The sequence below is a fragment of the Lupinus angustifolius genome, chromosome LG15 (assembly GCF_001865875.1).
Source record: "Lupinus angustifolius cultivar Tanjil chromosome LG15, LupAngTanjil_v1.0, whole genome shotgun sequence".
NCBI lineage: Eukaryota > Viridiplantae > Streptophyta > Magnoliopsida > Fabales > Fabaceae > Lupinus > Lupinus angustifolius.
Genome location: NC_032023.1, coordinates 18,140,711 through 18,156,529, shown reverse-complemented (window position 1 = coordinate 18,156,529; position 15,819 = coordinate 18,140,711). Strand labels below are relative to the sequence as shown.

The following is a 15,819-nucleotide window of genomic DNA, read 5'->3' as shown; positions in this document are numbered from 1 at the left end:
CTCTCTCCGGTGTTTGTTTCTTTTCTCTCCAATCAGAAACAATGGCTTCACCATTCTCAGAAAACCTAAACAAGGACCAATACGTTTACCTCGCAAAACTCGCCGAACAAGCCGAGCGCTACGAAGAGATGGTTCACTTCATGCAGAAGCTCGTAACTTCCTCCACTCCCTCATCGGAGCTCACGGTGGAGGAACGCAACCTCCTCTCCGTCGCTTACAAGAACGTCATCGGTTCCCTCCGTGCCGCGTGGCGCATCGTCTCATCAATCGAACAGAAAGAGGAAGGTCGCAAGAACGATGATCACGTTGCGCTAGTTAAGGATTATAGATCTAATGTTGAGAATGAATTAAGTAATGTTTGTGGTAGTATTCTTAATCTACTTGATGCCAATCTTATACCTTCTGCCACTGCTACTGAGTCCAAAGTGTTTTACTTGAAGATGAAGGGTGATTATCATCGCTATTTGGCTGAGTTTAAGATTGCTGATGAGAAAAAATCTGCTGCTGAACAAACCATGTTGTCTTATAAGGCTGCTCAGGTTCTTATTTCTCTCAATTTGTTTTCGAATTTTGATTTTTTTAGAGTAAGGTTGTTGCTGAGTGACTGTACTTAAATTCTGGAACCGGTTTCTCTGCTTACGCGGTAAGACCGATAAGAGGTTGCTTATATTGGTTGCCCTTTTTTACTTGTTTACAAATGTGATGCTATTTGTATTTGGCTAGAAAAATATTTAAAAAAATCATTTTTTTAATCGAGAAGAGCATATTTTTCTCAAAATAATTAGAATTTATTTTGTTATTCTGCTTATTGAAAAATCTTACTTGGACATAAGTCAATGTCCTGTAAAAGAAATAATTTTGTTAAGAATTTAGTACAAGGTACAAACAAGTGGCACTTTTTTGAAGTTCTGATTTTGGGTTGTTTTTTAATTTTGTTTCAAAGGATATTGCTCAAGCTGATCTTGCACCTACACACCCTATTAGATTGGGTTTGGCACTGAACTACTCTGTGTTCTACTACGAAATTCTGAACCAGTCTGACAAGGCTTGTGCGATGGCTAAACAGGTATGTTGGAGGGTTAATCCAATTTGTGTGATTTTTTTGTTTTGCACTAGATGGGTTGGTCAAGTTCTATTTGCTATACTCTGTCCAGATTTGTATTTTACAAGTGATAATTCTGCAATGGTACCTTACATGGGACGATTCTCTGATATATGAAGTAATGCTTGCTTTGCTTAAATACTTTGTATTTGTTACTGAAAAATTTATACCAACTTGATTAGAACCTTTGTGACCTTGTCTAGTCCATCAATTATGCTGCCCCTTTACTTTGTTATAATATTCTATTCCATTCAACAATACTTTGTCATTAAAAAATTAGTCTTTATCATAATCATTGGGTTTATTTTAATTGGGAAATGCTAACCAGTGAGGCACTGTTGAGGAATCAAAAAGAGAAAAGTGTGCTGAGAATGGTTTATTGGCCTCTTTAGAATGGGAGGCATTAGTTCTGTTTGACTTGGGTATATTGTTCATGCACCTCATGAGAATAAGATTGGTGGGAACTAGCAGTTTTGTGAATTTCGTTTGTTTTGGTTTTGAGGATAATCAACAAACATCATAGCAATCTAACTTTCACATTTGCCTGACTTTAGTTTCACAGGTAAGGATGAGGTTATAGTTTCTGAAAATGTTTGTGTTCCTATGAGTTATGGTATATTGAGTACATTTGTACTGGTACCAAATTTTTTCACTTCAATTGAACTATAGAAAAATAGGGGAGTTACATATAGAAGCAAGTTAACAAAATTACTTTCACTTTGTTTCATCAGATATAAAACATTACTATTCATTTACAATGATTTTATGGTTTCCCTTTAATAAAGTCTGGATACTTTAACTCATTTCAATCCCTCTCCCCCTCAAAAGAAATATGCTTCTGGCTTCTATTTTTACTGAGTACTGCTCAGGAACACAGCTTATTGATTCTAAAAGTTTACTGAACCTCGCTCTTTTTCCATTTTTGAAAGGCTTTTGAGGAAGCAATTGCTGAACTGGACACTTTGGGAGAAGAATCCTACAAAGACAGCACTCTTATAATGCAACTTTTGAGAGACAACCTCACTCTTTGGACTTCTGATGTCCAGGTAAAATGTCACTATAATAGACCCCACACCCATTACAGAATATTCTTCCAAAAAAGCATTTTGATCAGTCTCTATTTCCTAAAGCTGAGTTTAGCTATTATTTGATTCCCTGCAGGACCAACTTGATGAGCCTTGATATTGATTGAAGGGTAATATTCTTCCTCTGAAGGAGGTGGGCATTGAATGTCATTTCTTTTGTGCTCATTAAGAATAGCCCTAGTTTATATGATGATTGACAATCTGTGATTATAATGTTATATTTTATTTATAGCATACCACACTCGTTTTTTGTTTGTTGTGTTATATGATTTGGAATCCATTTTGTATAATAAGAGATCTAATTAATTATATTTGGTGTGTTCATCCTTTCCCTAAGGTTTCTTGGTTCAAATTTTATAGTCCATCATGAAAGATTAAAGCTCTTGACAAATGAGAATTTATCTCAAGAAAGATTGTTTGCAAATGGGTAAATTTTTTGGGGCAGCCTTCATTGAAGCATGGGGTCCATAAGAACTTGAAGACTTACGAGTATGATTGTTGCATTATATTCTCACATGGAAGTAGTATCATTTATAGTAATTATGATGCGTGCATGATGCTGACAGGGACATAACGTTTACCAACATAAATATCTGATTTTTATGTATCAAACGATATAATTTCTGAAAATATCCACACAAAAAATAGGCATGATTTTTTACGATCGGCGTTCAATACAATTTGGCGCAATGTTCAAGGTACCAATCATTTTTTGATTCAACGAGTTGAAGATATTTTCCTTCTCAATATGTTCGATGATCTTTTTCCTTTTTATGTAAGCAAATAATAATATTGAAAGAGAATGAGTGGTACTCACACAGAAGCAAGATAAGATTGGACTACATCCTAGGAGTAGGACCTATTTGAAACTGTGTTGATGTGATTATATTGTCATAGTTACATGAGTTAATCTTGAAGCAGCCTTCTTGGGGCTAGTGCCCTTATTTTAGAGGAAAATAAAAGGTTGGAAATTCGAGAGCCATCAAATATATTTATGAATGTCTTTTGACCCTTCTTTTTCATTCACTCTTTTCAAAATCCAACTCGTGAGGTTTATAATTCGACTAAGGTTGCTTGAGGTTTGTTATATAGACAAACTTTGCAAACAAATCAAACCTTACATGCTCGCTGGGGTTTTGGATTTGATATCAAAATCCATGTGTAAAAAGTGATGTATTTGACCCTATACATGAAATTAGTATGTTTAGGTGTCTGATCCTACACGGGAGATTAATCTCTTAGCAAATATATAAATTTATTGACTACCACTCTACCATGTTTTAGAGCATGATCAAAATATGCAGCTGTCAAATACTTAATGCATTTTCTATTGTAATGATATAAGATTCTAACTACGAGTATATCACAGCAAGTTAAAAACATACATAACATCACAGATTTATGCAGAGCATTATTAATCATTTTGTTTAATGCACTTTTATTGGAGCAGCCACGAACCCCAAAAGGGATTATTTCCGTACCCAAAAAAGTGAGAGATACCCTCGGTAGTACCCAAAAAAACATGATGGACTTACAGTGCATATTTAATAAGTTGGCATTAACAACTAAAAAGGTGTTAACTTGAGTTAAGAAGAAAAAGTATACCATAAAAAATTGGCTGTGTTCGCTGTTTTGGGAAAAAGGTAGGAGTGGTAGGGTAGAAAGTGTGGGTGTGGGTAAAATCCTAGTACAAATAATTCATGTGAAACAAAGATTAAAAAAGGAGACCATTAAAGCATATAGATAGTACACAAGAAACACATAAATCAGAATATAAAAGAAGGTCGCAAGTGCATAAAATCACAAAAGAAAAGGTGTACTCACAGAACCACATCCAATAAGTTACAGCCATCAGCATTGATTCAAGTTTGATCCTCTACTTGAAATATCCAGAGACCTCAATGCCTAGTTACATATATGGCATGCCAGCTTTATTTAACACACAGGCAGAAGAACAACTGAACTTAAACCCTCTGGCTTTAAACTTTATAGTCAATCCCTTGTGCTCTCTTTAATCCATTCTAAATATTTAAGGTTGCCCCCGGTGATGGGTAAGGAGATAACTTCTGGCAGACTGAAAAAAAAAACATGAAGAGGTAAGAACTAAGAAGCAACTGAATCCACTTTTGTTTTCCACAACAGTTCATTTCAGCATGTCTTTAATGCCAAAGTTTGAGTCTTGGCAGATATACTGTTTAATAAGTGTTCCTTCCTTCAAGCTATTTTTACGGTAATATAATAAACGCAATTCAAACTCTACAAAGTAAATTTAAATTCATTGCAACATTATTTGCTAAATTTTATCAGCCTCACTCGTATTCGTGATTTGCTTTGACATGCTCTGTCAGTGCTTCCAGAAGGGATTGCCTAGTCTTGATTATAAGAAGTTCCTCAGAATCAGTTTGGATCTGTCAATTTGCAACATAAAGGTGGTAATATCAAGCTACAACAGTACTTTAAAAAAAAGTTTTCATACAAGTCTATAAGAACCTTAATGCACACTAGAAAGCAAAAGTTTCCGATTACTATTACTAATGTACTATTAAAACAACATTCTCGGTCATTTGAGAACTTGAGGTTCATACCTCTCCCTTCCACACATACACTGATTCAATACCTGCATATTACATAAAGCTATTGAAAGTCAGACATGGGATGCAAGTAATGCAACTTGTACAATTAACATTGTTAGCAAACAAATTAACTCAAGACCTTACCAAACTCAATCCTTTTTACCCAACAAAGAACCATCATACGGGGTGCTCTACATGGTCATGCACACCATATATGAAACAAGTATCTAAGCACAAAGTGAAAAGGATGCAAAAAGTAGCACAATGCATTCAAGTCTCGTTTACCCACATGCAAGCATGCAGCTGTAATAGAAATTGCAAAATCTAGTTCTGATATTACATCAAGGTATCTATAGGTAACAATTGAGCTAAGAAATGCTCAGAAATGAAGTAAATTAAAAAAAAATCTCAGAATACTTCAAATTTGAGGAGCTGATTTCAATCAATATATTCAGTTTGTGATTCAAATGAACATAATATGAAAACAATAAATAAATTAACAGAAAAAGTTTAAGAAAGCTATCAAACTTTGCTTGACAAGCAACTATTCTCTGGATGACCACCTTGTGCAGACAAGATGCAAACAAGGAAATCCTTAATATAAAGTGATTTTTTTAATATGGGTCTAGGCATTCAATAGAAAAAACTTATCTATGATCTAAATTCACAACTCAAAACATGCATAGTAATCATCATGAAAATGTAAACATGTCTGAAGTTCATCCTCCATCACGTAAATGCGGGGAACATGGAAAGGACAAAATCAAACAAGCTCCCTAAAATCATTTTCAAATAAGCTTGCTGGGACAAGAATATGATTATGAAGCATTTGAAAATGTTCGCTTCAGTTTTAAGTTCAACAAAGATAGATATATTTGTTTACGACGGTCAGTTTGTACAAGTTCCAAACTTTTTAAACCACAACAGAAAAACAATGTATAATCTGAGAGAACCACATTATACAAATTGGATAAAACACATTGCAGGTAGGAAATTCATACCCGGAACCCTGTTCACACAAGCTGCAAGCTTCTCTTTCACAATGCTTTCTGCCAACTTCTTACCTGAAAAACAAAAGAACGGCGCGAATGGAAGAATTTGTTTGAGCTTACCATAACTTATGATAATAGCTTGTAAGCTCTAACCTTCACATAATCTCTTAGCTTATTTCAATTTGAAAAATAATATATTTTTAGTATATTTTAAACAAAAAAAAGCTTATTGAATAAGCACCTACTTATGCTGATTAACCAAAAAATGTTAAAATCATTGACATATATTAGCAACAGAGCAAAAAAAACAAAACTTGAACTCCCCTATTAAGATTTTCAACCTAGTAAACCAAACATTAAATCGAAAATGGAAATAGCTCAATGCTAAAATTAAAATTAAGACCTGATTCTTTATTGGGAACAGTGACATAGACAACAATGCTTGGCACAGTGTTGTTATTTGCTTCCATTCTGATATATTGAGAGTGAATGGCTTTTGCAGAATAACCTAATTTCGATCTGAAAAGAAGAAATCGAAATTCAATTGAATAGAGAAATGAAAATAAGCTTAAGATTGAGTGATGAAGACGCACACTGTTTTCAGATTCGAGAGTCCTAAAGTGAGCATGCAAAATGCACCAACTATAGGTAAACGACGTCGTAGTGTACAAGATGAGAAGAAGGAATTAGAAGAGAGTGTGGAAGTTGAAGCCATCTTAATAAAATTAAATTACAAATAAAAGGGTCCTATATTGTTTTAATTAAGTGGGCTGGCCCAAATAAAAGCTATTTAAACAAACAAATCATTTGAAAACCCAAAAATAAGTTTTCACATTGGAAATCTCATGCAAGTTCGGGTCCTAACAATGGTTTCACATTAAATTTTCAAATAGGTACTCCCTCTATCAAAGTATTGGTCTAATAGTATAAAGTTTTATTAGATTCCCAAAGTTTAAAGTTCGACTCTTGTGAAAGACAACCACGAATCCCGAAAGGGATTAATTCCTTGCCAAAAAAAAAATGATGAAGAAATACTCTTGTTAGTACCAAAAAATTGGAACTTCCCTTAAATATCATTTTCAAACTGATCAATGCTTATATGTACATATTCAATAGTAGGGAGATAAGTGCTGCAAAAACAAAATAAAATTTATTGTACATATTTATACTTTTGTTTACGATAAAATAACATTTTTATTATTGAAAATAAAAGAAAAAACAAAAACTTTTCCTACCAGAGCATTAGAAAAGATCCTTGTAAGTATATCATTGCATTATGTATTAAAAATGTAATATTTCAAACACGTTGCTTAGGGGAAGAGTTTTATAAGAGTTCATAAGCTACCATGTAATTTGAACTTGTATCAAGATAGTGAGATAATTGGGCTAGTGCACAAAAAGTTCAGGTCAATGATCCAAGTTCGGATCTTTCATGTGAACGGATAAATTTGGAGATTTTTTTACACAAAAACAAAGTTATTAATTGTGCACTTGCCACCAACTACAATCATTTAACATGTAGCCTTCATTCATTTCAGTCTGTGACATAACATGCACCCAATCACTTGCATGTATTCACATTTTGATCATTAATGTGGAATATATCTTCATACTTTTTTATTATCTTTATAGCTATTCTGTCCTTTGAGATCAGCAGCCAATTATCGTGGACTGATCAATAGTAAATGAGGAGAAAGAACAAAAAAAAGTATAGGATAACATTGTATGAGTTTTATACACTGTCATGACATACACAATCATTTATATTTAATTATTATTGTCTCTTCAAAAAATTAATATAAATGAATAGTAAATGATTTATTGACTATATATAATTTTTTTACACCAACAATAAATATATATTATACTTACATTTATTGCTATAAATTGGTATTTTCTTTTATTGAGCTATAAAGTAGCAATTCGTGCAATAGATACATTGGCAAGAACATAAATTGAAATAAAAATGATGATTAATTTGGATGCTACAGTATAAGTTTCTTTTACGTGGTTAAGTAAGAAGAGTAATATAAAGATGCATCCTACTATATATATATGGACAGCATAGTGGAGAATTTTGTAAATGGAATAAGCTTGGTGGCTAAAGTTAGAAAGTTTCCATTGTTTAGTTTCAAAATTTATCATTCATTTGGACACCAACTTGGATCCAATGTCACATAAATGTATAGAAAACAACTCAAATTGCAAAGTTTAATTTTCAGATCTAAACCAAGTGAGTTTAAACTTATATGAGCAACGCCAATAAGTAAAATGATACTTGTTTCTGTGCGTAGAAACTTTCACCATTTTCTTATTTTCATTTCTTATCAATGTCTCTCATTAAGTGGTTAGTAATTTTTAATCAAAACTACATGTTTTTATATTATAGATAAGTTATCATAAGGAGCATTTGAATAATTTGACAAAACTTAAATTCATACACATGATAAGTTATATCAATGTGATTTGGTATAAGTTAAAGGGGTTTGAGTCTCTTAACCAATAAAGGTTTGATCCTTAAATCTACGTGTATAAAAAGATATTACATTATGAAGATCTCCTTGCTTCAAACTTGAAGAAAATATATATATTATCTCAAATCATGTCTGAAGTATTATCTTATGCCAATGAAAATATTATATATTTTTTTCATTATCATTGACACATGATAATGTATAGGACAGTATCTCTGAAATACAAGTTCTTTGTTCCAAACTTTTAAGGCTAACCTTAAAGTGATTAGCTAACCTATTTGTCTATTGTTTATGCATGGGAAGATAAGAGGAAAATACACATGAACCAGGAAGACAGAACAAATACAAACATAAATATGTATCCATCCAACATGCCCACAGATAAAAGCACTTATATCAGAGTTAAAAGAATGCTATATGCCTCAAACATTTGACTGGACCTCGATCATGTAGCACGAAATAATAACGACAATTTGAGAAATAAAAGTAACCATAAGAAGGAATGAGTTAAAAAAATAAAGGGTCGGTGCCAATGATACTCTATTTGTCTGATAAGCACAGATATCAAACAATGAAGAAGACTCTCTTTTGGACCATAAGGAAAAGTCTTAGAAGAGGGACCTCTTACTCACTCGTATCCCTATAAGTTTTTGCTTAAAAGTTATGAAAAGGGTGGGAATATAGGCTTTGAAATTTGAACAAAAACTGACATGAACCATATGGGATAAATATATGTGTTTTGCTAGACCATGAGAGGGTAACAAAAGCATAAAAAAAAGTTGAATTTCAGATATTAGATGGAAAAGGAAGAATTTAAAAGATTAGACTGAAAAGGAGTTAGAAATTTGTTTCCTAAAGTCTCTTTTGGAAATTCATGCTTATGCATGTTCTTGCTTGCTTATTGAATCCAAGAAACAGGCATCCTAAGTGAAACTGAGCTTTCTATGGTTTTATGGTCCAATTTTTACCATAGATTTTGTTAATAATTGGTCACCCAAAATGATGATATGTGGTCAAACGGCTACAAAATATGAGGATCTAAAGTAAAATTTTGCAAGACCTTCATTGCAGCAAAAGGTATCTAGGGTAACTGTTGGTAAAAGTTTTCAACATTGTCACCTTGTGGTTTAATTTGATTCATGATTATGATTCACCACTAGAAATTATAAGAGTCAAGATTGATAAAGAAAGTATAATACCTAATGTACACTACGAGTATTGGAATCAAGTTTGAGAAACTTGAGTCGTCTCATATAGATAAGTAGATATTATAAACCTAATACTTTAATATTTTCAAAAATGTAACTTAAGATTCACTTATGTAATTAGGCACATTGTTAAAGATTTTCCAAAATCATGTGCTCCTATATCCTCTAATAGTTTGACATATAGCCATATACAAATACAAATTTAAGACAAAGACTATACTAATATCAAATGTAAAACGTAACTTAGTTGGCGATGAACATTTAGCTGAGGTTAAGAAGGAGTGTACCTATCTATATATAAGTATTCTGCACATTTATCATTTATGTTTTATTATTATTAACTCTTCTAAAAAAATAATACAATTAAATGGTAAATATAACTATGAATAAATCATTATACGACACAAATATTACACTCTATTTTTATCCTCATATTCAGTTGTTTATTACTATTTTTATTTCTCCTCACCATCTTTTCATTGTCTAGATAAACTAGCTCATATTTGACATCTGCCTCTAAGATTTCATCCCAAATTTTCCACAAAACATAATTTGATACACATAATTAATGCAACAAGCAATTATATATTGATGAATAAGTCAGACGGGTTCAAATTAATTTGGTGTTAATCTTATTGAGATACTTTAAATTTTTACATTTTTACATATCTTTGAAAAAAATTGTTAACGGATAGTAAGATATTACTTTGCCAGCAACCAAGACAAAAAATATTACTTTGCCCACAAACAATAATCAAAGAGCATTATGAAAATTAAAAATTATTCTGAGGTGCAATAGCATTGCCTAGTCGAGGAGCATCTCAGTGAATTATAGTAACCAAAAAACACGTTGCATTGGACCAACTTTGTCTATTAAATTTATTTGATCTAATCTTACCTTGCTAATTTATAAAAAAAAACACGTTCAATCCACACCTCTTTCTATCAAATAAAAAACACAATGTAAATATACCAATTGCAATTGCATTATAGAAATTGGCCACTTTGCCATCTGTAAATTGTAATTAGCAATGGTTGAGCGATATTAAAAAACAAAAGTAACTAGAAAATGATTTAATTGCTTCTATTGTGCATTAATTATTAATTGTTGTCAAATCAGTAATTTACATAGTAATTTTCCTTGCAAATTATTCAGTAGGACGATGAGGTCCTACTAGAGGTGGTCAATGCTTAATGCTAATCACAATTTTGTACTTGCAAACCAATATTAACAGATCCAAAAGGAGAAACCTTTAAAAGTGAGAACAAAGAGAGTTGTCTTTATATTTTTATTTTCTGTCCTGACCAATTAAAAAATATTATTTAAATAAAAATAATTTTTTTTATATTACTTTATAAAATCTAATTAACTATGGACAAAAAAATATGTTTTTCTTAGATTGAGGATCGTGTTGTTAAAAGTGAGAAAAATCAAAACATACATATCTTTGCCATTTGTGTGGAATCTAAATGAACTGACCACAGACCAACCATAAGATAAGAGACAGAACTTTATTTTGTAAAACAAAATGCATCAACAATTCTAAAGATATATTATTTAAATCGTTCTTATATTATATTGTAATGAACCAAAAATAATAAAGAGGAGGAGTGTACCTATCTATATATAAGTATTCTGCACATTTATCATTTATGTTTTATTATTATTAACTCTTCTAAAAAAATAATACAATTAAATGGTAAATATAACTATGAATAAATCATTATACGACACAAATATTACACTCTATTTTTATCCTCATATTCAGTTGTTTATTACTATTTTTATTTCTCCTCACCATCTTTTCATTGTCTAGATAAACTAGCTCATATTTGACATCTGCCTCTAAGATTTCATCCCAAATTTTCCACAAAACATAATTTGATACACATAATTAATGCAACAAGCAATTATATATTGATGAATAAGTCAGACGGGTTCAAATTAATTTGGTGTTAATCTTATTGAGATACTTTAAATTTTTACATTTTTACATATCTTTGAAAAAAATTGTTAACGGATAGTAAGATATTACTTTGCCAGCAACCAAGACAAAAAATATTACTTTGCCCACAAACAATAATCAAAGAGCATTATGAAAATTAAAAATTATTCTGAGGTGCAATAGCATTGCCTAGTCGAGGAGCATCTCAGTGAATTATAGTAACCAAAAAACACGTTGCATTGGACCAACTTTGTCTATTAAATTTATTTGATCTAATCTTACCTTGCTAATTTATAAAAAAAAACACGTTCAATCCACACCTCTTTCTATCAAATAAAAAACACAATGTAAATATACCAATTGCAATTGCATTATAGAAATTGGCCACTTTGCCATCTGTAAATTGTAATTAGCAATGGTTGAGCGATATTAAAAAACAAAAGTAACTAGAAAATGATTTAATTGCTTCTATTGTGCATTAATTATTAATTGTTGTCAAATCAGTAATTTACATAGTAATTTTCCTTGCAAATTATTCAGTAGGACGATGAGGTCCTACTAGAGGTGGTCAATGCTTAATGCTAATCACAATTTTGTACTTGCAAACCAATATTAACAGATCCAAAAGGAGAAACCTTTAAAAGTGAGAACAAAGAGAGTTGTCTTTATATTTTTATTTTCTGTCCTGACCAATTAAAAAATATTATTTAAATAAAAATAATTTTTTTTATATTACTTTATAAAATCTAATTAACTATGGACAAAAAAATATGTTTTTCTTAGATTGAGGATCGTGTTGTTAAAAGTGAGAAAAATCAAAACATACATATCTTTGCCATTTGTGTGGAATCTAAATGAACTGACCACAGACCAACCATAAGATAAGAGACAGAACTTTATTTTGTAAAACAAAATGCATCAACAATTCTAAAGATATATTATTTAAATCGTTCTTATATTATATTGTAATGAACCAAAAATAATAAAGAGGTATTGATTCATATATTATTTGGATTTGTCTCCACAATATATCATGTTTTGTTTGACTAAATTACATTTATCACATCTTTTGTTTAAAAGAATTTTATTTATTTTTCGTGCAAATGTGGTTAATGTAATAAAAATATAAAAATTAAGGAGTTCGTGCAGGTGTAAAAAAATGATCGATGCATGGTTTATAAAACCAATGAGTTATCAATTTAATTTACTCCTTTTACTTATTTTAAGGTTTTAGATTTCATATTATTGCAAAATATTTACATTTTAAAATCAAATGAAAGGCTTATTCGAATTTAGAAAGAAAAAAAAGATTGCTGTTGATTTGAAGATTTTGTGTGGCCTAATAAATGGATCACCTAAGTCATTAGTTCATAATCTTTTGCTAATAAATGTACTTTGTATGCATTCATACACATATATAAATTTAGATATATAAATCTCTACTTATTCACTTTAGAGATGGATTTAATTCATAATTGTTTTAGAGGATTCATTGATTTAAATATTTGCTTTAACATTTTTATTAAATTGGCAAGTATATCCCTATCAAATTATAATTTGAAGTGCAATTTCAATAATATAATTGGAATTGATTTGGGATTAAAACTTCTTTATTTACTTAAGGAATGAATTAAAGTCCCTAGTTATAATTCCAAGTTAATTTAATTAAAATTGAACTGGTGGCGATTATGGTAGTTGGAGATACATAATCACATCGACAATTATGGGTGGTAATAATGGTGGATGGTAGCAACGGTGGTGGCAGTAACAGTGTTGGAGGAGCCAACAATGATTCAATGGTGGTGATTGTGAGGGTGGTGCAACCCATTAGGAATGATGAGATAACAATGATAAAGTGGTGGTGATAAGATGGTGGTAGCTACAAGTATGTATTTGAAATTATCAATTTCTAGTCTATTAGATTGAAAATATATTTTTAAGGGAAGACATCCATTTTACTCCAAGTGTAAATGAGAAAAATATACCACATATTTTAGTAATCTATTAATGAATAGATCTAAGTCATTAAAAAAAATCTAGAATAAATGATTAAGATGTAGATTAACTCCCTATTTTAAAATATAAAAATTTAAAACTTGTTTTATATTTATGCCACAAGCAAAATGGAAGGTGGTCTCTTAAAGATAAAGTTAATTTCAAGTTTCATTACCATAGATAAAGGAATTATACAACCTTAATTTTCATTTCAAATACACCATACTCTTACAGAATTAAATAAAAATAGAGATTGATTGCATACTTTTCAAACACAAAGTTCATTACAAATACAAAATTGATTTAATGATGTAATACTTTATTGAATTCTCATATAAACGAAAAGTTCAAACATTTAATTTCGGAAAACAATATTTATCGGACAACCACTTATACAGAAAATGAAATCCTTCCTTACATCTGAAAGGAAAAGTTATATTATAATTTGGCGGGGAAGTATGGAGGGAAATGACAGCTAATAGTGTACAGATAGATAGAAATGAGTGACTAGAGAATGAAACGAAGGCTTCCCTTTCATTCGCCAATGTGGGACAACGTAGTACACGTGTCGACACAGGACAAAACAACACCACTTTTTACGTCCCATTGGTCCCTCATTTCCGATCTTCATCTGCTCAAATATTTTAACACTTTCTTTAAACGTTTATTTAATGTTTGGGATTAATCACTGGGTTAAGGAATCAAAATGCTGGATTTATGTTTTTAATAATTGTTGGGCTTGTGTTTTTAGGTGTTCAAAGTTTGATTTTCTTGCTAATAGTACTTATAAAAAACTATTTATTTGATTCTAGTGTTTAAGAAAAAATGTATTATTCTCAATCCATCATTTAATTTTAATCATTATTGATTATTCAATAAAATAAAATAAATAATGAATGATATATTAATTATGTATAAATTTTTATATTAACAATTTATAGTATTACAATTTTATAATTTTAGAATGAATATTTGATTCTTCAATATCTTTCAGAACTAAATTTATCCATTAAAATTTGAAAAAACATAGCTTATTTATCAAACAAATCAGCTAAGGTTAAATTAGTTATTTTCAGAGAATTTTTTTTAGCGTAGTTTAAGACTTACTTGATTTAATTTGAGATTTGTAATGACCAATTAGGAATAACTTGTGACCTTTTTGAAATTTCACTTCTTTGAATCACAAAATCAGTACAAATGAATATTTGGAGAGACTAAATTAAATATAAACTTGAGCACATTATTTTAATTAAGTAATGAAACATTACACTTCACAATCTACACCATATTTTACTACTTTCTAATATGACCAGTGATGAAATTGACCAATATATCACTTAACTAACAATTGAAACTCAAACCAATTGCTTGAGAATTTTAAGTGCTCGTATCAAATTTTGGAGGTACTAAAATAAATAAAAAAGTATGATTTTTAAGGACTGAAAAATTAGTTAATATTTTTAAATAATGATTTTCTCCCTTTTAATTACCTTGTTTTTTTCTTTTATATACGCAGAGGATAAAAATGAAATATGTATTAGGAATTAGGAAAGTCAATAAAAGCATATTAGCTGAATGCATGTATCACATTCACCAATCACCAACAGTTGCAACGCTCTGTATAATTTGGAAATTACATTATAGAATGTTACTTTTGGGTTAAAACGGCAAGAATTTAAGGAAGAGAAACATTTACAAATAATGAGTATTGGTGCTTATGCTTTTATTACATTCAACAAAATTAAAGGAATTTATTTTGGTAAAATTAATTTTCTGAGTTGTTAATATTTACAAAGGACAAAGTGGATTAAATCATAATTTGACTTGACGAGGAGATGGGGTGAGAAATTGGTGGCCATCCTTATTTTCTTGCAGACACGTTTAATACGTAAAATTGAATACCTTCCAAGTATACACTAATAATATGCAGATTTTTTGTCTTTCTATTGAAAAAGCTATTTCATACACCTCAACATTTATTTATCAGTTTTTTCAACATTTATTTATCAGTTTTTTTCATTACAAATCACTATAATATATACACCCCTACTATAAAGATTTATATACAAATCATATATTATTAACATTCATATTATTTATATTTAAATGATGATTGAACATGACTAATAAAATTGGAAAAACTGTTTTTTTTTTATATTAACAAATGTGTCCTTCATGTTTTGGTAATAAATTAATTCATTTCGGAGTGCGTAACTATCTCTTCTAACAAGTATATTACAAGAATTAAATCATTGATCTTTTGATCATTTGAAAATTTAATGAAATCTTTCACCATTAAACCTATACATTATTTATGAAAATGTAAAAACTCTAATGTATACATGTTTTTTTCATCACAAATAATTTTTATTTTAATGAACAAATCTCTCACTCTCTCAATCCCTCTATTACAGAATTGTAGTAATTAGTAATGACCCATAAAT

The 15,819-nt window shown here is 30.2% G+C and overlaps 2 protein-coding genes across 2 annotated transcripts; one reads left to right on the top strand and one right to left on the bottom strand.

Annotated features, from left to right (window-relative positions):
* Positions 1 to 2,523, top strand: LOC109328433 (14-3-3-like protein B). Its single transcript, XM_019561898.1, has 4 exons — positions 1 to 539; positions 944 to 1,066; positions 2,032 to 2,148; positions 2,264 to 2,523. Exons 1-4 carry the CDS (start codon positions 42 to 44, stop codon positions 2,282 to 2,284), a joined length of 759 nt encoding a protein of 252 aa, XP_019417443.1. The 5' UTR covers positions 1 to 41; the 3' UTR covers positions 2,285 to 2,523.
* Positions 3,946 to 6,482, bottom strand: LOC109328434 (protein CutA, chloroplastic-like). The gene is made up of 6 exons (XM_019561899.1): positions 6,346 to 6,482; positions 6,156 to 6,271; positions 5,762 to 5,824; positions 4,773 to 4,804; positions 4,501 to 4,595; positions 3,946 to 4,261 (listed from the first exon to the last, which is right to left on the bottom strand). Exons 1-6 carry the CDS (start codon positions 6,465 to 6,467, stop codon positions 4,180 to 4,182), a joined length of 510 nt encoding a protein of 169 aa, XP_019417444.1. The 5' UTR covers positions 6,468 to 6,482; the 3' UTR covers positions 3,946 to 4,179.